The sequence below is a fragment of the Oryza glaberrima genome, chromosome 9 (genome assembly GCF_000147395.1).
Source record: "Oryza glaberrima chromosome 9, OglaRS2, whole genome shotgun sequence".
NCBI classification, from domain to species: Eukaryota; Viridiplantae; Streptophyta; class Magnoliopsida; order Poales; family Poaceae; genus Oryza; species Oryza glaberrima.
In genome coordinates this window covers 20,640,023-20,663,047 of record NC_068334.1, presented here as the reverse complement: position 1 = coordinate 20,663,047, position 23,025 = coordinate 20,640,023, and the positions used below count along the sequence as shown (strand labels likewise).

Below are 23,025 nucleotides of genomic sequence, written 5' to 3'. Positions count from 1 at the left end.
ACGGATGACGTACCAAAGTGTCGGTAAAAACACCTTCAATATTTATAATAGCAGAGATATACAACTATGATTGTGTGCAGAAAATGTAAAAGGTAAGTAGTGATGAATTTGATAAGGATTGAGCAATTCATTTTTTTTCTTTTGGAGAGTTGAAGATGAATCATACCAATTATCAATAAGAAAACTTTTGAGTGTCAACAAAATAAAATTCTTCTGATCTAAGTTTGACTATTAATTTCTATATGGTAGTATTTTTTGAAAAAAAAAACTGAAAATCTAAACATATGATTTTTCATATATCTGGCTAGCTTAAATAATCAAAAGTTTTAAATATGTCTTTTTATGGGAATGTTGACTTAATATGCAAGTACAAAGTTAGCCAGGATAGTTAGTTGATAAAGAAGCGGGGGCTTGCAAAGAATATAGTAAGTTGGTAAAATTATGTACGTTCATCAGGGCTGCTTAGCTTGGTGGGCTGCTCGTGCGACATGGTGTCTGGCCCAGGTGGCCCAGTTGGATGTTTGCATACACCTGCATGACTGCATCTGGAGATGGATTGAACCAGGAGAGCGCCACACCAACGCACCGTGCGAGTCGAGTCCGTTGGAGACTAACCACATGAGACTAACCGCGTGACATTGAAAAGAAAATCGGATAGGGAGAAGAAAGCGACGTACGAAACTATTAGGCAAAAACATCTTAAACTTTTATAATATGTAAAGATATAGTGAAATAAATAAACCATATTTTTCAAAAAATATCAATCTTTGTTAATTTTTTGACAAAAAAAATCTTGGTTAATTATGCTACATTGTTTAACTCATTGGTATTTCACAATCACCACCAAGCATGCATATATAGTATCGTAATGATACCAGAAGGTTGCATAGAAGTATTTGATATTGGACTGCTAGCTTCTTCCATGTTTGCTAAGCGTTTGTAAAATTTATGCACTGCATGACAAAAAGCAAAAGAGAAACTAAAGAAAGAAAGGAAATAGTAAAGAACAGTGGGGAAAAAAATATCTTTAGATGTGTCTTGAGGGAGAAGAGGATACAGAAGAGCTTTGCTGTCATAGTCCTTGCTTTGGTGTGCGCCATGCATATATGCATCAGCTTTTCCTTTTACTCCATAAGTTTTCTTCACCTTTCAATCGACCGTGCTATGTACAAATGCCAGTGATGATCGATCAGAGAAAGGAGATTATGCCCACAGAAAACGAAAATGCACAGGCTTGATCTATTTGGAAAGAACGAATCAACCGTGTCTTCAATCAACGAAGCACATCCTGGACGAGATGGTGAGCTGTGTGAGGTAGATCGACTTAGCAACTAGTGTAGTTACAAATTTCCTGTGTACAAATCTCCAGTGGAACACCCATTACTTGAGGTCATATTAGACTTGACAAAAAAAATTCAGCTACACCGCGTACTTTTTCTACATATTAGTCTTTTTCACAAAATATTTTACAAATAGAACCTTCATAAAACTTATTTTAAAAAATAGACCATAATTCGGCACCAAGATTATTAACGCGGAAGTTAAATGTCTCGGCACTGAAACTGAATGGAGCAAGAGGTGGGTGCTTGCTGCTGACCCTCTTCCACTTACGAACAACTTTCCTCTCTCTGACGCCTCCCTACCCAATCATAATCCAATTGATTTGCTATTAAAAAAAATAACAAATCAACATATAAGGATTCATTTCCTGCATTTTATTTTTATTGTTAGTAGGACGAGGGTGTGGTTCCTCCCTTCTCTCCCACACTATACGTTGATTTGGTGTCAAATAAAAGCGAAAAAACTCGATAAAGTCACATCTTCTAGTTTATTTATCCCTCCCATTTTTTTTTAAAAAAAACTTTTAAAACTTAGAATCTAGGATGAGGGTGTGGGAGGTCGAGTGTTAAACGTTAGTGCCATCGAGACTACAAGGTGTTGAGACGTCTAACGTTGGCACCAAAGACATACTCTCATCATATCATAAAAAACAAATATAAAATAAGATGTGATACATCCTAATACTATGAATCTAGACACCATTCGTCCAGATTCGTAGTACAATGGTATGCCGCATTATATTTTAGGTTTTCTTATAGGATAGAAGGAGTACCTAACAAATTAAAGTACAAACGCAGACAAGTGCTAACACGGGCACACACTTACCCTCTACCCTTATGAAGCTATGAATTTTGCCTTATCTATGATAAACAAGTAAAATAGAGGAATTCAACTGACATATCTTGACATTAACGAAATAGCCACGTTCATCTTGTTGTTGATTGGTACGTCGTCTATCATTAAAAAAAAAATTAACCGTAAATATGAGGCAGCGCGGCCCGGCGGTGGTGCACGGCTGGGGGCGGCGACGGTGGCCCGGTGGCGCGATGCGGCTAGGGGCGGCGGCGGCGACCCGGCGGCTGGGAGCGGCACCTGGCAAGGCAGCGGCGGCTTCGGCGGTGCCCCGCCCGGATCCGGCGTCCCCGCGGCCGGATCCGACTCCCGGATGGCCAGGGTCGTTATGGCCGGCGTCGCCGGCGACGAGAGGACGGCGCGTGCGGAAGGATGGCGCATGCGCGACGGGAGGACGCCGGCGTCGAGGTCGATGCGTGCGGCGCCGTGCAGCAGGCCGACGCGGCAGTGTTGGCTGGCGCCGGCGATGCTTGCCGCCGGACCTCGTGGATGACCGCCGGTGGGGGCTGCTGCCAGATGGATGGCTGCGTTGTGAGGGATCCGACTGGGACGCTGGCTTGCATGGCGGCGGCGGGGTCGTTGCGTGTCGCCTGTGTGGCAGCGTTGCAGGTGTTGGCCGGTGGAGATGCCGCCGGATCTGGGGTCGAGCTCGGATTCAGCCGCACAGCACTACCATCACGACCGGCGATGACGAGGGGACGCCATGTGGGTGCCTTCTCATCTCCTTGGAGCTCCTCCCCTTCTTGACCGCTTGGTTGGCGGGAGCTCCTTTGCGAGACGGTGAAGGCGGTTGCAAGGTTGCCCCAGGTTGTTGTCGATAGGGATGGGCGGTGGCGGGCACTCTCTTTGGAGGTGACGGCATGGGAGGAAGGCTAGCTGGTCGTCGAAGTGCAGCGGTGGTTTGGTCGTGCTCGTTCCGTGTAGCTGTGGGGGTCGCGCTGGCAGCAGGTTAGGTCACTTGGAGTCCAGCCGACGGAGGGGCGTCGTTGCTGTAGAGGCCACGTGTTGACATTGCTTGGGAGTCGGTGAGGTAGCGGCAAGAGGGGCATTGGCAGGTGCTAGGCGAAAGCCGACCCAATTCTTGGGCGGCAACGGCGACGTCTTTGGGTGTTGCAACCCTCTTGAGGGCGTTGTTGAGGTGCCTCCCTCCCCCTCTTCAAGGTTCCTCTAGGTGAAAACCTCATCCTTTCGGGATGGGCGATGGCGGCGTTTTGAATGTCGTGACCTTCTTGAAGGCATCGTTTCGGAGGTGGTCGTATGTTCCTCTCGGTGTGGTGGTGTGTAGGCACGTGGCAGGGTATGTTTTCTCTTGTCCGGTTCCCCTATCCCCTGCTATTTTTGCCTTTGGTTGTAAATGTCTGTTTTACTCCTCTTAATGTAAAAATACGCTTCTAGCATATTCCCGAAAAAAATATGAGGCACACGTGTAAATCAGAACTTTGAACCTGAAGTAGGAAGGTTCTACTGTAAAAATTGTAACAAGTTAACCTACGCTCACCTCGTGGTCTATTGTTTTAAAACCAAGAAAGAAACGACTAAAAGGATGTCTTTAAGAGTTTAGACAACGAGACCCTGTTAGAACAGGGACAAGAAGTCAAAACAAAATTGAATTGGTCCTTCGTGAATGAAAACATGAAGTTTTTTTTTTTTTGAGAATTGAAAACATGAAGTTTGAGAGGAAATTATCACAATTGAGTCCTGAAAACAAATTCCCCGTTCAGCAGCCAATGTCAAATGCCAGCTCGTATGGACATCTTCAGCGATCAAGTACCGCCGTAGGCGGCGCCACACAAATGCACGCAAGGGAATTAACTAATTAATTAAGCTACTCCGTATTACGCACCGTAGCAACAACGAAATTAAGTTGAAAAACAGGTCACTACTATCCTCCATATATATATTTTTAGATAATATTACATTAATGTACTATCCCCTATATGCTGGGGATGTGATGCTTATCACATACTCCATCTGTTTTATATTATAAATCGTTTGATTTTTTTTTCTAAGTTAAACTTATAAAAAATATAATACTATTTTCAACACAAAACAAACATATTATCAAAATATATTCAATATTAGATTTAATAAAACTAATTTAATATTTCATATGTTGCTAAATTTTTATATAAACTTGATCAAATTTAACAATGTTTGACTAGAAAAAGGTCAAATGACTTATAATATATAACGGGAGCAGGGTTTAACCTGTTGGTTTGACCGATTGTATCGGGGTTGGGCAATATACTGAAATTTCAGTCCAAAATTTTGAGCAAAAATTTAAACAAATACTACCGAAATTCATGAAAAATTAAAAGAATTAAAAGTTTCGACTGAAATAATATCATATCTGAGGGATCCGAAATGACTGAATTTTAGAAATTTCAGTCCGAAACTTTCAACCCTGAACGGGAGTATATATCTGACCAGAAAATGAAGTGGTTACCAAGTTTTCTACGTTAGCAAGAACACTGTGTGAACTGTCAATTCTTCAAGCCGGACGAAGCCAAAAATCCTTTATATGAGATCAGATCTGCAGTTCTGCGTCGCCGTGCGAGGAATGATTTGGCAGTCATCTGTAATTTGCAGACAGAAATGGAGCTTTCCATCGATCAAAATTTAATCTGACGGTGCGTTTGGTTTCCTTGCACACGGCACCCATTTGCCTATAAATTGCGTGCTCCCCTCCTCGTGTTGCTCATAACGCAGATCAGCCAAGAACGAGTTCATCTTCTTCTTCGTGTTGTTGTAGCATTTGATTCGAGATATGGCGGCGACTGACATGTCTCCCAAGGCCGGCAAGCCGCTCGTCGAGAATGACGCTGGCTCATACCTGGCGTGGTCCGGCAAGGACCAGCCGGCCGTCGCCGGCGAGAAGCTCGGGTGCGGCCTACTCGTCCTGAAGCCCCTCGGCTTCGCGCTGCCGCACTACGCCGACTCCGGCAAGTTCGGCTACGTTCTTGGCGGCAGCGCGGTGGTCGGGGTTCTTCCGGCAGGGGTGGACGCCAGGGAGAGGGTGGTGCGGCTCGAGGCCGGCGACGTGATCGCCATGCGCCGGGGAGGTCACGTGGTGGTAATGTTGGAATTAATGAATGGGCCTTAGCCCACTTGAAGATTAATTCTTTGGAAAATCACAAAAGCCCACCTCATGGGATGGCATGCATGTGGAGTTTAGTACCACCTTGCTTATTCTAGGAGAGGGGGACCTCCTTAAAAGGGAGGATGCCCTCCTATCCACTTGAAGCATGTGTGGTGGAGAGAAGAGGGGAAACACACGCGCGCGCTCGCTCGCCTCGCCTGGCTTGGGCAGGCGGCGTGCGTGCACGACGTACGCGTCGAATGGTCCGAAAAATTGGCTTCTCACCCTTGTGCAGATGCAGCCTCCTTTTGCAGTTTTGTTTTGCTGCAAATTCGGATTCGTTTTTGTTTTGGAAACGTTCTGAAAAATTCGGTGCATGCAAACAGCGTGGAGTCCGGATAAGTTACGCGCGACTTATCCGGTTCGATTACGCGCAGTAGAGATCGTGCGGGCGCCCTGATCAAGCGACCCTTCTCTATATAAACCGACCGGCCGTCTTCACGGAACACACGCGAAATCAATCTAGGGTTTGCCTCCTACTCTGTACTGCACCGTCGCTCGTAGACTACTCCATCTCGCTCGCCAGCGTGCACCGGCGATCGGGAGAGCAGGTCTCCAGAACCTCTGCCTTCGACGTCCTGCACCGGGAGAAGGCGGCAATAAGGTTTTTGGGAAGCGCTTCGCGCGACTGCTCCCTGTTCGTTCGCGACGGCTCGCCTTCCTCTTCGCTCGCATGTTTCGTGCCTTCGTAGACGCCTGCGAAAAGTTTCAACCAAGCAGCCGGTCTTTCCGTCACCTCGGTACGTGTTCAATATGTTGCGCATATTTGATCTGTTCATGTTATACTGTGTAGCTTACATGTGTAGATCTAATGATGCGTTCATGCTAGTTTTCATCTGTAATGTCATGATTTATTTATGGAATAGATTAAATCATTATATGCCTATAATCTCAACAATCCAAAAACCTTATTATAGGCACTGTGATTTTACTATGGATGGTTTTGCCGATGCACTGAGGCCGGATAAATTCACCGGTGTGCATTTTAAGAGATGGCAGATCAGGGTCACTCTGTGGCTGACAGCTATGAAATGCTTCTGGGTGAGTAGTGACAAACCTGAAGGAGTTCTTACTGCTGAACAGCAGAAGCAATTCGAGGAAGCCACTACTCTCTTTGTGGGATGCATTTTTAGCGTTCTTGGCGATCGTCTGGTCGAGGTGTATATGCATATGACCGACGCTAAGGAGTTGTGGGATGCACTGAATACTAAATTCGGTGCTACTGATGCTAGCAATGATCTGTACATCATGGAGCAGTTTCATGACTACAAGATGGCTGACAACCGTTCTGTAGTCGAACAGGCTCATGAGATACAAACCATGGCTAAGGAACTCGAACTCCTTAAGTGTGTCTTACCCGACAAATTTGTGGCCGGGTGCATTATTGCGAAATTACCTCCATCTTGGAGAAGTTTCGGTACTGCACTCAAACACAAGAGACAGGAATACTCCGTTGAGGGTTTGATAGCGTCTCTTGATGTTGAGGAGAAAGCTCGGGAAAAGGATGCCGCGTCTAAGGGCGATGGTGGGCAGTCCAGTGCCAATGTTGTGCACAAGGCCCAGAACAAGAGCAAGGGAAAATACAAAGCTCAGCAGACCACCAACTTCAAGAAGCAGAAGAAGAACAACAACAATCCTAATCAGGATGAGAGGACTTGCTTTGTGTGTGGCCAAGTTGGTCATCTGGCTAGGAAGTGTCCACAGCGCAAGGGGATGAAGGCACCTGCAGGGCAGACTTCTAAGTCTGCTAATGTGACTATTGGCAACACTGGAGATGGAAGCGGGTATGGTAATCTACCTACTGTTTTTTCAGTTAATCAGTCTACTAATTGGTGGGTTGACACTGGGGCCAATGTACATGTTTGTGCTGACATCTCATTGTTTTCTTCTTATCAGGTCGCACGGGGTTCCACCGTCCTAATGGGGAATGGGTCACATGCTTCTGTTTATGGTGTTGGCACGGTAGATCTGAAGTTTACTTCGGGAAAGATCGTGCAGCTGAAGAACGTGCAGCATGTCCCTTCTATCGACAGGAATCTTGTTAGTGGCTCCCGTCTGACTAGAGACAAATTTAAGTTGGTTTTTGAGTCTAATAAAGTAGTCGTGTCTAAATATGGATATTTTATTGGTAAAGGTTATGAGTGCGGAGGCCTGTTCCGCTTTTCCCTTTCTGATTTCTGCAATAAGTCTGTGAACCATATCTGTGGCAGTGTGGATGATGAGGCTAATGTTTGGCACTCACGTTTATGTCATATTAATTTTGGCTTGATGTCTCGGCTTTCCAGCATGTGTTTAATTCCTAAGTTTTCCATTGTCAAAGGTTCTAAGTGCCATAGTTGTGTGCAATCGAAGCAACCTCGCAAGCCTCACAAGGCTGTCGAGGAGAGAAACTTGTTACCACTAGAACTCCTACATTCAGATCTTTGTGAAATGAATGGGGTGTTGACGAAGGGTGGAAAACGATATTTCATGACGTTGATTGATGATGCTACTAAATTTTGCTATGTGTATTTGTTGAAAACGAAAGACGAGGCTCTAGACTATTTTAAAATTTATAAGGCAGAAGTTGAAAATCAACTTGACAGAAAGATAAAAAGGCTTAGGTCTGATCGTGGTGGAGAGTTTTTCTCGAACGAGTTTGACTTATTCTGTGAGGAACATGGCATCATACATGAGAGGACGCCTCCCTATTCTCCCGAGTCTAATGGGATTGCTGAAAGGAAGAACCGCACACTGACTGACTTGGTGAATGCCATGTTGGACACCGCGGGACTGCCTAAGGCATGGTGGGGGGAGGCATTGTTGACCTCAAATCATGTGTTAAACAGAGTTCCTAACAGAAATAAGGACAAAACACCATATGAGATATGGATTGGGAGAAAACCATCACTTTCTTATTTGCGCACATGGGGGTGCTTGGCGAAAGTCAATGTACCAATAACGAAAAAGCGCAAACTTGGACCCAAGACTGTGGACTGTGTCTTTCTGGGATATGCTCATCATAGCATTGCCTATAGATTTTTAATAGTTAAATCCGAGGTACCGGACATGCATGTTGGTACAGTTATGGAATCTCGTGATGCTACCTTCATTGAGAGCTTTTTCCCAATGAAGGATACACATAGTAGTTCGAACCAACCCTCTGAAATAATTCCCAGTTCAATCACACCACCAGAACAAACTGAACATACACATGAACATGTCTCTGAGGAGGATGTCAGTGAAGCTCCTCGAAGGAGTAAGAGACAAAGGACGGCTAAGTCTTTTGGTGATGATTTCACTGTGTACCTCGTGGATGACACTCCTAAGTCAATTTCAGAAGCATATGCATCTCCTGATGCAGACTACTGGAAGGAGGCTGTCCGTAGTGAAATGGATTCCATTATCGCTAACGGGACTTGGGAGGTGACAGAGCGACCCTATGGGTGTAAACCTGTGGGGTGCAAGTGGGTGTTCAAGAAGAAGCTTAGGCCTGACGGTACTATTGAAAAGTACAAGGCTCGGCTTGTTGCTAAGGGCTATACTCAGAAAGAAGGCGAAGATTTCTTTGACACTTACTCACCTGTTGCTAGATTGACCACAATTCGTGTGCTACTTTCCCTAGCAGCCTCACATGGTCTTCTCGTTCATCAAATGGACGCTAAGACAGCTTTTCTTAATGGAGAGCTGGATGAGGAGATCTATATGGATCAACCTGATGGGTTTGTAGTTGAAGGTCAAGAAGGCAAAGTGTGCAAATTGTTGAAGTCTTTGTATGGTCTGAAACAAGCTCCTAAGCAATGGCACGAGAAATTTGACAAAACATTGACATCTGCAGGCTTTGCAGTCAATGAGGCAGATAAATGTGTATACTATCACCATGGTGGGGGTGAGGGAGTTATTTTGTGCTTGTATGTTGACGACATACTGATATTTGGGACAAACCTTGAGGTGATAAATGAGGTTAAATTATTCTTGTCTCAAAATTTTGATATGAAGGATTTGGTAGTAGCTGATGTTATCTTAAACATTAAGTTAATTAGAGGTGAGAATGGGATTACACTCTTGCAGTCTCATTATCTGGAGAAGATTTTGAATCGCTTTGGCTACATTGATAGTAAGCCTTCTCCAACACCTTATGATCCTAGCTTGTTGCTTCGCAAGAACAAGAGAATTGCTAGGAATCAACTGGAATACTCCCAAATCATTGGCTCATTGATGTACCTGGCTAGTGCAACTAGGCCTGATATCTCCTTTGCTGTGAGCAAGTTGAGCCGATTTACCTCTAATCCAGGAGATGATCATTGGCGTGCGCTTGAGCGAGTAATGCGCTATTTGAAAGGTACTGTGGAATTGGGGCTTCACTATACTGGGTATCCTGCGGTACTGGAGGGTTATAGTGATTCTAACTGGATCTCTGATGTGGATGAGATCAAAGCCACTAGTGGATATATCTTCACACTGGGTGGTGGTGCTGTTTCATGGAGGTCTTGCAAACAGACCATTTTGACGAGGTCAACTATGGAAGCAGAGCTGACGGCACTGGATACTGCTACTGTTGAGGCAGAATGGCTGCGTGATCTATTAATGGATCTGCCTATTGTTGAAAAACCGGTGCCGGCTATCCTTATGAACTGTGACAATCAAACGGTAATTGTCAAAGTGAATAGTTCTAAGGATAATATGAAATTGTCTAGACATGTGAAAAGACGATTGAAGTCTGTCAGGAAATTAAGAAACTCCGGAGTTATAACGTTGGATTACATCCAAACAGCGAGAAACCTGGCAGATCCCTTCACGAAGGGACTATCACGAAATGTGATAGACAATGCATCGAAGGAGATGGGTTTGAGACCTATGTGAGTTATACTATGGTGGTAACCCAGTCTATGTGATCGGAGATCCCGTGAATTAGATCCTGGGAAGAACAAATCATTAGTAAACTAGAGGAGAGTACCAATATATACCCTCTCCAAGTGAAGATGCATGTACTCTCGTGAGCTGCAAGGCAGGTTGGCTATGCCTTAATGAGTTCTGTTGGCTTTAATTAGCGAAGATGTTGTCCTGCAGAGCATTCTTGAAAGAACTCATCTTTGTGAGCTTGACTGTTGGTCGCAGTCTATGAAGATTTTGGGTGAATCTTCTAGGAAGCTTACTAAAGACCTAGGAGTATGACTTGTACGCTCCACCCGAGGGGTAGTCTACAGACGGTCTAGTACCAGATAAGACTTTGAGTGAAACTTGCTTGCACAAGACTTGCAATTCAAGGCGTAGTCCATTGTTCAAGTTGTGAGTAAGTGTAGCTTGGAGTTCTAGGTGGATGTTCAACCTTAATCGGTCTCCATCGAACCGCTGGTATATAAACAGTACATTGGAAAAGGCAAATCTCAGTGGGATTTTGAGATTTGGTGGGGGATTGTTGGAATTAATGAATGGGCCTTAGCCCACTTGAAGATTAATTCTTTGGAAAATCACAAAAGCCCACCTCATGGGATGGCATGCATGTGGAGTTTAGTACCACCTTGCTTATTCTAGGAGAGGGGGACCTCCTTAAAAGGGAGGATGCCCTCCTAGCCACTTGAAGCATGTGTGGTGGAGAGAAGAGGGGAAACACACGCGCGCGCTCGCTCGCCTCGCCTGGCCTGGGCAGGCGGCGCGCGTGCACGACGTACGCGTCGAATGGTCCGAAAAATTGGCTTCTCACCCTTGTGCAGATGCAGCCTCCTTTTGCAGTTTTGTTTTGCTGCAAATTCGGATTCGTTTTTGTTTTGGAAACGTTCCGAAAAATTCGGTGCGTGCAAACAGCGTGGAGTCCGGATAAGTTACGCGCGACTTATCCGGTTCGATTACGCGCAGTAGAGATCGTGCGGGCGCCCTGATCAAGCGACCCTTCTCTATATAAACCGACCTGCCGTCTTCACGGAACACACGCGAAATCAATCTAGGGTTTGCCTCCTACTCTGTACTGCACCGTCGCTCGTAGACTACTCCATCTCGCTCGCCGGCGTGCACCGGCGATCGGGAGAGCAGGTCTCCGGAACCTCTGCCTTCGACGTCCTGCACCGGGAGAAGGCGGCAATAAGGTTTTTGGGAAGCGCTTCGCGCGACTGCTCCCTGTTCGTTCGCGACGGCTCGCCTTCCTCTTCGCTCGCGTGTTTCGTGCCTTCGTAGACGCCTGCGAAAAGTTTCGACCAAGCAGCCGGTCTTTCCGTCACCTCGGTACGTGTTCAATATGTTGCGCATATTTGATCTGTTCATGTTATACTGTGTAGCTTACATGTGTAGATCTAATGATGCGTTCATGCTAGTTTTCATCTGTAATGTCATGATTTATTTATGGAATAGATTAAATCATTATATGCCTATAATCTCAACAGGTACAACGACACGGACGGTGAGGATGTCACCATCGTGTTCATGGGCGACACCGCCGGCGCCGTCAGCCCAGGCGACATCTCGTACTTCGTCCTCGCCGGCCCGATGGGCGTCCTGGGAGGCCTCGACGCCGGCCTCCTCGCCAAGGCGTCGGGGCTGACGTCGCCGGAGCAGGCGGCCACCGCCTTCCGCAGCCAGCCCGCCGCGCTGCTCACCAGGCTAAACGGCAAGCTGCACGGCGTCCGCCCACGTGAGCACGACAGGCACGGGCTCGTCGTGAACGCGGCGCGCGTGCCGGCGGACAGCAACACCGGCGGCGCCGCCGCCGGGACGAAGACGGTCACCGCGGCGCACCTGCCAGTGCTGGCGCAGCTCGGGTTCAGCGTCGGGCTCACGCGTCTCGACGCGGGCGCTGCGGTTCGCGGGCCCTGGGTGCTCCGCGACGCCGCGGCGCAGGCGGTGTACGTCGCCAGGGGGAGCGGGCGCGTCCAGGTCGCCGGCGCCGGCGGCGCGTCGACGCTGCTCGACGCGGAGGTCGCGGCGGGGAGCCTGCTCGTCGTGCCCCGGTACGGCGTGTCGCTCGCGGCCGCGGACGACGCCGGCGGCATGGAGCTGGTGTCGCTGATCAAAAGCCCCAGGTAACAAGACGAGCAGCTGTAGGCAATCGTGACGTCATACGTGAGCGCATGAGTTTTCACTTGGGATTTCGTTGTGTCATGCAGGCCGGCGACGGAGCACTTCACCGGGAAGGGATCGGTGATCGGCGGCCTGACGGCGGAGATCGTGCAGGCGGCGCTCAACGTGTCGCCGGAATTTGTGGAACAGCTCAGGACCAAGTACTGAACGCCGGATTTGATGAATCCGGTACTGTACGTCCATGTGTCCTCTCGTCTCTATACGTTTTCTGCTTTCAGCACGCGACAAAGTTAATTAGGCAGTGGCTACTGCTCCGGTGTTCAGTCTTGACACGTGACTAGTCTCTAAACAAAATAATTAATCGAAACCATACTGTAATTAGCTGAAGCTGAAACTACTTGTATGCAATATTATTATAAAGTACATTACGCAGCGTGGTGTAATGGTCCATTGTACTATCTATACGCAACGAAAACAATGTGTCTATAGAGTGTTTGGACTATGAATAGGGTGTAGAAAAGAGGATCGGAAAATCAACAGTTCTTCCCCCTCTGCCATACCACCTTGAAGACAACGATTCATCTTCTTGCGTACTGCACACTATCAAAAAGAATCTGAAAGGAGGTCCAGTGTTAGATCGGGCTAAACCAAGTCCTCTAAAGTCGTTAGTTGTCCTCGTCTCTTGGAAAGCCATGGTACGAGCGTAATGTAAGAATCTACGGGCGCATCGGAGCTGCATGCGCCCAGCCGCAACTATCATCATAAAGATAAAAGGAATAAGCTGCAACAGGCAAAGGCAGGGGCGAGTCCCTTGCAGAGTTTATATCTTTGGAGACAAAGGTTAAATATGTTTGAACAACTTTTTCTGCTCTATCAATATATATACGCGGCAAAGTTTGTGCCCTCTTTTCAAAAAAAGAAAGAAAGAAAACAATGTGCCGATTATCCTATAGTCTCCGTTGTATTGTAAGATTGGCAGTCTTTGTTTAAGATAAAATTAGCACTCTTTGTTTAAATGTTACTCCCTTATTTTTCGAGTAGAACACAAGTATTAAGTTATTTCTAAGATATAAGGACTTTTCGAGTAGAACACAAGTATTAAGTTATTTCTAAGATATAAGGACTTTTCGAGTAGAATACAAGTATTAAGAAGAAAGGTAAAAATTAAATGGCAAATGGTTGTAATCAGTTAAAATGATGTGGTAGATAGAGAAATTAAATAGGAAACGATTGTGGATGATTAACGGTGAAAATATAGCTAGTATACTTTATTTTAAGACAAATTTTAAATGTTAATACTAGCTAGTATATTTTAGGATGGATAAGCAAACATTATTTACTTTCTTTACGCCAAATATATTTGACCGAAACCCAAGCGTGGGATCTGGATCAGCTGCAATTATAGTATTGACTGCAACTTAATCAGTTGTAGATACTGCATTGGATCAAATCTAAACGATATATAGATTAGCTTGGTACTGTAGCAAAAGTGTTTGTAGCATAAAATGTTGTTCGAGTTTTGTAGCGATGAATCTGTGCTACTGATCATCGAAATGAGTGACTGAAAATACATGCAATCATATATACTCCCTCTGTCTCGAAAAAAAGATAAACTCTAGATTTTATGATAAAATATGATTAATATTTTATGCGTGACTTATCTTTTTAATTTTTTTATAAATTTTTAAATAAGACGGACGGTCAAACGTATTTTTTTTGGACGGAGGAGTATGGTGCAGCCGTACGTAGCTATGACTGCACAAGCCGGATCTCCAATCCACAAGCCTGTGCACGTTGATGTCCCCGCACGCAACAAGCACCGTACATCGATCATCCCCGGAGTGGCTAACGGTCGAAGTACGCGGACGTGTCACGCGTGCGTGGTGGGGCCTGATCGGCGAAGTTGTCGTCGGTCGTTCGCCTGCTCGATCGATCGATTGGTCGCGTTCTTGCAGATAGCTAGCTCTGATATGATCTGCTTGTACGTCTTCCCTGTGGTTAGGCAAGGGTTACTGCTTTGCTTCAGTTCAGCTTCTGTAGCCACGCGAATCACGATCGACTTAAAATAAGTTTTACCCTACCCCATCCAACAGGTCTGCATTGTAGCTAAAGTGAAGGTTCAAATTCTAAAAATAAGTTTTTTAAATGGTTTAATTTAAAATTAAAAATTTTAAGTTCAAAATAATAGGAAAAAAACTCTGCACACGGACACGGGAAATAACGACCACGACGACTATAGCCTTGTATAGTTGGGAAACAATTTTTAAGTTTAATTGTCACATCGGATATACAGACACGCATTTTAAGTATTAAATATAGTCTAATAACAAAATAAATTATAGATTCCGCTAGAAAACTGCGAGATGAATTTATTAAGCCTAATTAATCTGTCATTAGTAAATGTTTACTGTAGCAACACATTATCAAATCATGGTGCAATTAGGCTTAAAAGATTTGTCTCGCAATTCACACGTAAACTGTGTAATTGGTTTTTTTTTTATCTATATTAACATTTTATACATGTGTCAACATTCGATGTAATAGGTGAAAAGTTTTTATTTTGTGAACTACACAAGGCCTATCTATAAATTGCGAGCTCCCCTCCTCGCGCTGGTCATAATAACGCGGATCAGCTAAGAGCGATTTCTTCTTCTTCTTCTTCTTCTTGCTTGTTGTTGTAGCATTTGATTTTAGATATGGCGGCGCTTCCCAAGGCCGGCAAGCCGCTCGTCGAGAATGACGCCGGCTCATACCTCGCGTGGTCCGGCAAGAACCAGCCGGCCCTCGCCGGCGAGAAGCTCGGCTGCGGCCTGCTCGTCCTGAAGCCCCTCGGCTTCGCGCTGCCGCACTACGCCGACTCCGGCAAGTTCGGCTACGTTCTTGGCGGCAGCGCGGTGGTCGGGGTTCTTCCGGTGGGGTTGGACGCCAGGGAGAGGGTGGTGCGGCTCGAGGCCGGCGACGTGATCGCCATGCGCGCCGGGGAGGTCACGTGGTGGTACAACGACGCGGACGGTGAGGATGTCACCATCGTGTTCATGGGCGACACCGCCCGCGCCGCCAGCCCCGGCGACATCTCGTACTTCGTCCTCGCCGGCCCGATGGGCGTCCTTGGAGGCCTCGACGCCGGCCTCCTCGCCACGGCGTCGGGGCTGACGTTGCCGGAGCAGGCGGCCACCGCCTTCCGCAGCCAGCCCGCCGTGCTGCTCACCAGGCTGAGCCGCAAGCTGCAAGACGTCCGCCCACGCGAGCACGACAGGCAAGGGATCGTCGTGAACGCCGCGCGCGTGCCGGCGGACAGCAGCACCGGCGGTGCCGCCGCCGGGACGAAGATTGTCACCGCGGCGCACCTGCCGGTGCTGGGGCAGCTCGGGTTCAGCGTCGGGCTCACGCGTCTCGACGCGGGCGCCGCGGTGCGCGGGCCCTGGGTGCTCCGCGACGCCGCGGCGCAGGCGGTGTACGTCGCCCGTGGAAGCGGGCGCGTCCAGGTCGCCGGCGCCGGCGGCGCGTCGACGCTGCTCGACGCGGAGGCCGCGGCGGGCAGCCTGCTCGTCGTGCCGCGGTACGCGCTGGCGCTCGTGGGCGTGGACGCCGGCGGCATGGAGCTGGTGTCGCTGATCAAAAGCCCCAGGTAAGTAGACGATCATGGAGCATGTGCATGCATTCTGTGTCGGCGTCGTACGTGAGCGGATGGGTTTTTCACTTGGACTTTGTTGTGTCATGCAGGCCGGCGATGGAGCAGTTCACCGGGAAGGGATCGGTGATCGGCGGCCTGACGGCGGAGATCGTGCAGGCGGCGCTCAACGTGTCGCCGGAGTTGGTCGAGCAGCTCAGGATGACCAAGTGAGCGAAGCCAACTCCGGATTTGATCTCTCCGGCGATGGGGTGTGGTGATGCCCACAGTAGAACACTGCGCGTGTCTTTGTCTTTCAGTCTTCACCTTGCGAGAAGTCATGGCAGGATTAAGTGTTGATCAGTCTCAGCATGCGAATAATGTCACCAAGTACAATAATAATCGGAACTAGCAGTGCAATAATTAAAGCTGAAAATGGATGGATCGATGAAACGTGTTTTATATGTTTGGTCTATTGTACTACCCAACAGAAAATTGTGTTGACATACATATCTACTCCCTTCATCATAAAATAAATCAACATGTTAACATGAGCACGCTCATAGCGTGATCACTTTTGTGAGTTTGGCCCGGGTACAAGTCACGTTCGAGTCTTAATTTGTAACAAAAACACGTGGGATTGGGAGCTTGGGTTTATACTGGTTCGAACTATTCGAAAGTATAACACCCTACTCCTGTTGTGTTGTTGATTTTTCTCTCGGTGAGAAAGGATCTTACATGTTTACACAAACTCAACGTAGTTCCTATTATTCTCTTCTGGATTCTCTAAAAATTTCGCAACAGGTAGCACACCAAACCCCTCTCTCCATGGTTATGACACGTCAAAAAGTTTACACTCTTTGCTGAAGGACAATAATGCACTTGTGTTGGAAGGCATCATAAAAGAGTGATAATTGGTTATTGGACACCCATAACATTATTTTATTATATCCAAAATATATGGAAAGAGAAATAACGGTGCACGTGCAAGTATGAATCTTCCTATCTCCATTGGTTAATGATCACTTTTAATCCACGTCTTTGAATCCACATCGCGGTTAATCCATAGCCATTCACCGGTCGGGTTGAAAGCAGTTAGCCCGTAAGCAATCTTGTCTTTAGTGAATATTTCACTCTATATTTCTTCCGGATATAACGAATTAATATTGTGGGTGTCTAGCAGACAACAACAAATTACTGCTTCTATATGATGCCTTTAAACAGAAACACGTTCTTACAATATCTTCAAGCAAAAGGTATAAACTTTGGATGCTGTCTATTACTAATAATAGCTATATATTTTAGGACAGAGATTTTCTATTACGTTACGTCGCCATCTCGCGCTGCACATTCCTCATTTAATTACTCTACACAAGAAAGCATCGGCATCGAGAATTCGAGATCATCGATCATATATGGGGCATTTATAAATTTGCTACCGTTTCTTTTAATTTTGCAAGGATGCCACTTGAATGATAGTTCTAGTGGTATTTTTATAATTTTTTTAGTGACAATTTTACAATAACGATATATATATATATATATATATATATATATATATATATATATATATATATATATAGATATAGAGAGATATATATATAGAGATATAGACACATACAGACAGATATATATACACATACATACATATATACATACATACATACATACATACATATACATATTACATACATACATACATATACATATACATACATACATATACATATACATACATACATACATATACATATACATATACATACATACATACATACATACATACATATATATATATATATATATATATATATATATATATATATATATATATATATATATATATATATATCGGCGTGGCCCCCGGCCCGGTCGGTGCGTAGTTCATGCATCATGTATAACGGTCGATCCGGACAAAAGCACATATAGTATCACGTCGCGATCGGTCGATCGATATATCCTGACGCCGACGTGTGTTTGTGGTGGGGCTTGCATCATCGGCGAAGATGTTAGGCAAGGGCTACGTACATACGTACTGCTTTGCTTCAGTGCTTCTTCACTTCTTCAGTCTCAAGGTATTTATAAATTCTACTCCCGGGAGTCTATATGGGATGCTTTTAAGCAACGATATATCCCTTTTGGAACCGGATATAACAAGTTAAAACAAAATTGAATTGGAACTTAGTAAACGGACACGAAGTTTTGAAGGATTCTCGACTGGGTTCTGAAGACAAATTTCCAGTTTAAGAAGCTAATGTCAAAGGCCATATCTCGGATGGAGATCTCCAGCGATCGCTGCCGTTGAGGCGGTGCTACATACGTACGTACTCCGTGCACTACGTGCATGGTGGGAAACTCCAATTAATTAAGCTACTACGTACTGTAGCAACTGTTGAAATCTCCAGCTCTCTCTGGTGGCCGAGTACCGTCTGGTTTAGCGTTTGATAAGCGACCAGCGTTACTCGGCTCGCTCCGCCTACCAGGCTTTTTTTCTCGGACAATAATCCTTCGCTTACGGTGATTTTTTAGGCGGGCTAAAAGCTCTACTAAATGCATGCTCCTCCTTAAGCTTGAATTTCAGTAGTGTTGTTGGACGGCCGATCTCTTGCAGAAGTGTTAAATTGACAGCCACTTGGTCTGTTCTTTCGGTATCCCGAAACTCGAGACGGCGAATCATATCGTCCTCGATCGTGTCTTTGCTCGCTAGATCTAGCATCGGATTCTGTCTCCGCCTGACCTGTCGAACCTCTCTCCTGCCCTTGGCTCCTCTCTTCAAGCCTGGTGGCCAGCTTCCAGGGCTTGTCTGCCAGCACACCTTTACAAGGGGTTTGATTCCTTAGTCCTCGTTTTCTGGCAACTATGAAAAGGACAAAACTCTAAGATTTTCGATTTCTCTCTTTGTAGGTCTCGGTAGTTCTGAGCTCCATCCTGCAAAAAGACCGCCTGAGGTCTGCTGCAGGTGTCATGTCTTTTGAAGACTCGTTGGGTGAGTAGTGGGGCTTAGCCTTCACCTTCCCCTTACTAGCGTCCAGCTTAGATCAATCATTTTTCTCTTCATCGTTCAGTTTTTTCCTTTTTCCTATCCCAATGTTGCGCGTTCGAAAAAAAAAAAAGCATCCGTTGAAAGTTCAAACAAGCTCCAATATTCTTAGAATGCGAAAATGGAGTGGTTACAAGTAGTCTACGTACGTTAGCAAGACACACTGTGTGAACTGTCAAATTTCAAGCAGGATAAAGCCAAAAATATTTTAAAAAATTATCAGATCTGCATTTCCGTATGGCGAGATCTGTGTGTAGCCAGAAATGGAGCTTTCCACCATCAAAATTCAATTTTCACGGTGCATTTGATCGATCGTGCACACGGCACCTACGTACGGCGACGAAGACCGCCACCCACTTGCTGATTTGCCTACAAATTGCGAGCTCTCCTCCTACGGTTGCTCGCGCAACGCGGACTCTTCTTCTTCTTCTTGCTTGTTGTTGTAGCATTTGATTTGAGATATGGCGGCGCCTGACATGTCTCCCAAGGCCGGCAAGCCGCTCGTCCAGAATGACGCCGGCTCATACCTCGCGTGGTCCGGCAAGGACCAGCCGGCCCTCGCCGGCGAGAAGCTCGGCTGCGGCCTGCTCGTCCTCAAGCCCCTCGGCTTCGCGCTGCCACACTACGCCGACTCCGGCAAGTTCGGCTACGTTCTTGGCGGCAGCGCGGTGGTCGGGGTTCTTCCGGTGGGGGTGGACTCCAGGGAGAGGGTGGTGCGGCTCGAGGCCGGCGACGTGATCGCCATGCGCGCCGGGGAGGTCACGTGGTGGTACAACGACGCGGACGGTGGTGGTGGCGAGGATGTAACCATCCTGTTAGTGGGCGACACCGCCGGCGCCGTCAGCCCCGGCGACTTCTCGTACTTCATCCTCGACGGCCCGATGGGCGTCCTGGGAGGCCTCGATGCCGGCCTCCTCGCCACGGCGTCGGGGCTGACGTCGCCGGAGCAGGCGGCCACCGCCTTCCGCAGCCAGCCCGCCGCGCTGCTCACCAGGCTGAGCCGCAAGCTGCACGGCGTCCGCCCACGCGAGCACGACAGGCACGGGATCGTCGTGAACGCGGCGCGCGTGCCACCGGACAGCACCGGCGGAAAGACGGTCACCGCGGCGCACCTGCCGGCGCTGGCGCAGCTCGGGTTAAGCGTCGGGCTCGCGCTTCTTGACGCGGGCGCCGCGGTGCGTGGGCCCTGGGTGCTCCGCGACGCCGCGGCGCAGGCGGTGTACGTCGCCAGGGGGAGCGGGGGCGTGCAGGTAGCCAGCGCCGGCGGCGCGTCGACGCTGCTCGATGCGGAGGTCGCGGCGGGCAGCCTGCTCGTCGTGCCACGGTACGCGGTTGCGCTCGTGGCCGCGGACGACGCCGGCGGCATGGAGCTGGTGTCGCTGATCAAAAGCTCTAGGTAAGAGAAGTAATTTGTACACCTAGGTGTCATGACTCATGACATCTAAATGCCGGTTTAATAGTTATTTAAAAATTTCATAAAATAATAAGATAGATTATGGTAATATAAGATACTACGAAAACATTCAGCAACGATGGGATATCACCTCGAGAGATAAAAACATGTATTTTTCTTATTCAGAAATATAAAAGTTTAAATTTAATCTACACACGAAGAAACAGAATAACATATTTTATTTGTTTTGTATAGGTACTCTCTCCGTTTTTTAATAGATGACGCCATTGATTTTTTCTCACATGTTTGACCATTCGTCTTATTTAAAAATTTTTATGCAAATGTATAAAATATAAATCACACTTAAAGTACTATGAGTGATAAAACAACTCATAGCAAAATAAATTATAATTACGTAAATTTTTTGAATAAGACAAATGGTCAAACATATGAGAAAAAGTCAACACGTTATCTATTAAAAAACGGAGGTATTACTATTTAGTGTCTGATTTTTCTATTGTTTAAGACGATCATACAGCATGTGCATGCATGCATTCGTGTGGGGTGCCGTACGTGAGCGCATGGGTTTTTCACTTGGACTTTGTTGTGTCATGCAGACCGGCGATGGAGCACTTCACCGGGAAGGGATCGGTGATCGGCGGCCTGACGCCGGAGATAGTGCAGGCGGCGCTCAACGTGTCGCCGGAGTTGGTGGAGCAGCTCAGGACCAAGTGAACGCCGGATCTGATCTGTCCGGTGATTGTGTGTGGCTGTCGTCTCGTGTCTGCGTGTCTTGTCTCCGGTGTTCGATCAGTCCGGACACTTGAATAATCTGAACCAAATAATAACAATCAAAACTGTACTGTAGTCTGTAATAATAAGCTGAAGCTGAAATTACATTTCACAACGTGGTGTTTATATATGTGGTTGTGGTCCATTGTACTATTCTTGGTGTAAACAATGTACTATATATACTTGATGAAAAACAATGTGTTGACATTGAATATTTGCAACAGACTATGGTCGTGTTTAGATTCAAACTTTTTTTTTAACTTCCAACTTTTCCGTCACATCAAATGTTTGGATATATGCATGTAGCATTAAATGTGAACGGAAAAAATCAATTACACAATTTGCATGTAAATCGCAAGACGAATTTTTTGAGCCTAATTATGCTATGATTTGACAATGTGGTGCTACCGTAAATATTTGCTAATGATGGATTAATTATGCTTAATATATTTGTCTCGCAGTTTACATGCGAAATCTGTAATTTGTTTTGTTAATTAATTCTTATTATCTTACTACTATCGATGGTGTGCAGTAAAAATGGAAGTACAACCCTATGATCATGGTCAATTGGATTTTTTTTTTACTTCAGCGACCTTCAAAGTTTTGTCCAATTAGAGGGCAGTAGTAGAAATTGAAAAGTGTTGTTGAGACCAAGAAAATGCGAAGGACGATCGGACTGACGTCACGTATACGTCAATTCCACGATCGATCGACTTCGGAAGTCTAGTTCACACCAAAATTAAAAGTTTGGTTGAAATTGGAACGATGTGACAAAAAAATTAAAAGTTTACGTGTGTAGAAAAATTTTGATGTAATAGAAAAGTTGAAAGTTTGAAGAGTTATTTTGAAACTAAACATGGTGCTATCTCTCCTCCAAAGTCCAAACGTTTCCATTCATATGTACCGTACATACGGGAAAAAAGATTAAAACAGCTTTGTCTGTTATACTCCTTCCTTCCAAAAATCTAAGCCCTAATTCTTTTTCATCAAGACCAAGGTGTAATCAATTTATTTATCATGTGACAAAACCAATGAGTATGTAACCAATAAGTACTAAAATGACTTGTTGGGTTCTTATCAAGAATTTAATAGACTTTTAAAAAAACCAAAGAATGAAATATGACTTAAACTTTTGGAAGGAGGGAGCTGAGTATGTAAAATACTCCATCGATAATAAAATATAATAACTCTTAGATTTCAGAATTTTTCCAAAAATATAATAAGTTTTCTCCCTAACATTTTTTTTCAACCAATCACAACTCAAACCATTCAATTTATTTACATACTTCTACTTCTCAATCAATCATAACTTCTCTCGTTAAATTCTATCAACTTCTTCAATAATCGTTCCAACCTTAAATTCCTTTTATATTCTGAGACGTGGGTGGTACGTGTACTGTACACACATTATATATCTACACGTGCATATATGCACGTCGACATTACTTCAGTCGCCACCACGCGGCACGTCTCTATACACGCAGCGGTAGAAGTACAAACGGGTCGCTTTGGGCCTCTTTGTACCATGGATGATCGATCGAGCTGAGTATCCCCCCGATGCGGACGCGCACGGTGGGCCTCGATCGGCGAGATGTCGCCCGGCCGATCTGATCGAGGCGTCGTAGTTGCATGAAGGAATTCCTTGCATGAATATAATTTTCTCGCACAAGTGTCGCCGATACATTGTAAATCCAATCAAAAATATAAAGTGGTCAAATCAACATAGTAGAATTAGAGATTGGGAACAACAATCTAGGGAGGGCGGAAGCTTGATATTAGGATTAGAGAAATAGAAATCAGGGGAGGCAGAACTAGAGGAGGAAGAAAGTCATGGCAGAACCAAGTTTAATTTCTGTTCTTTATGTACA

General features: G+C 45.9%; 3 protein-coding genes across 3 annotated transcripts; all 3 read left to right on the top strand.

Moving 5' to 3' along the window:
* The first annotated feature begins 4,913 nt into the window (after positions 1 to 4,913).
* Positions 4,914 to 12,529, top strand: LOC127784518 (cocosin 1-like). Its single transcript, XM_052311842.1, has 4 exons — positions 4,914 to 5,255; positions 10,176 to 10,188; positions 11,689 to 12,324; positions 12,409 to 12,529. The coding sequence occupies exons 1-4, from the start codon at positions 4,961 to 4,963 to the stop codon at positions 12,527 to 12,529; spliced, it is 1,065 nt and encodes a 354-aa protein (XP_052167802.1). The 5' UTR covers positions 4,914 to 4,960.
* Positions 12,530 to 14,960: 2,431 nt separating this feature from the next.
* Positions 14,961 to 16,378, top strand: LOC127784517 (cocosin 1-like). Its single transcript, XM_052311841.1, has 2 exons — positions 14,961 to 15,950; positions 16,046 to 16,378. Exons 1-2 carry the CDS (start codon positions 15,019 to 15,021, stop codon positions 16,164 to 16,166), a joined length of 1,053 nt encoding a protein of 350 aa, XP_052167801.1. The 5' UTR covers positions 14,961 to 15,018; the 3' UTR covers positions 16,167 to 16,378.
* A 3,011-nt stretch (positions 16,379 to 19,389) lies between these two features.
* On the top strand, positions 19,390 to 21,380 carry LOC127785106 (uncharacterized). Its single transcript, XM_052312529.1, has 2 exons — positions 19,390 to 20,368; positions 20,983 to 21,380. Exons 1-2 carry the CDS (start codon positions 19,434 to 19,436, stop codon positions 21,098 to 21,100), a joined length of 1,053 nt encoding a protein of 350 aa, XP_052168489.1. The 5' UTR covers positions 19,390 to 19,433; the 3' UTR covers positions 21,101 to 21,380.
* The last annotated feature ends 1,645 nt before the right edge of the window (positions 21,381 to 23,025 follow it).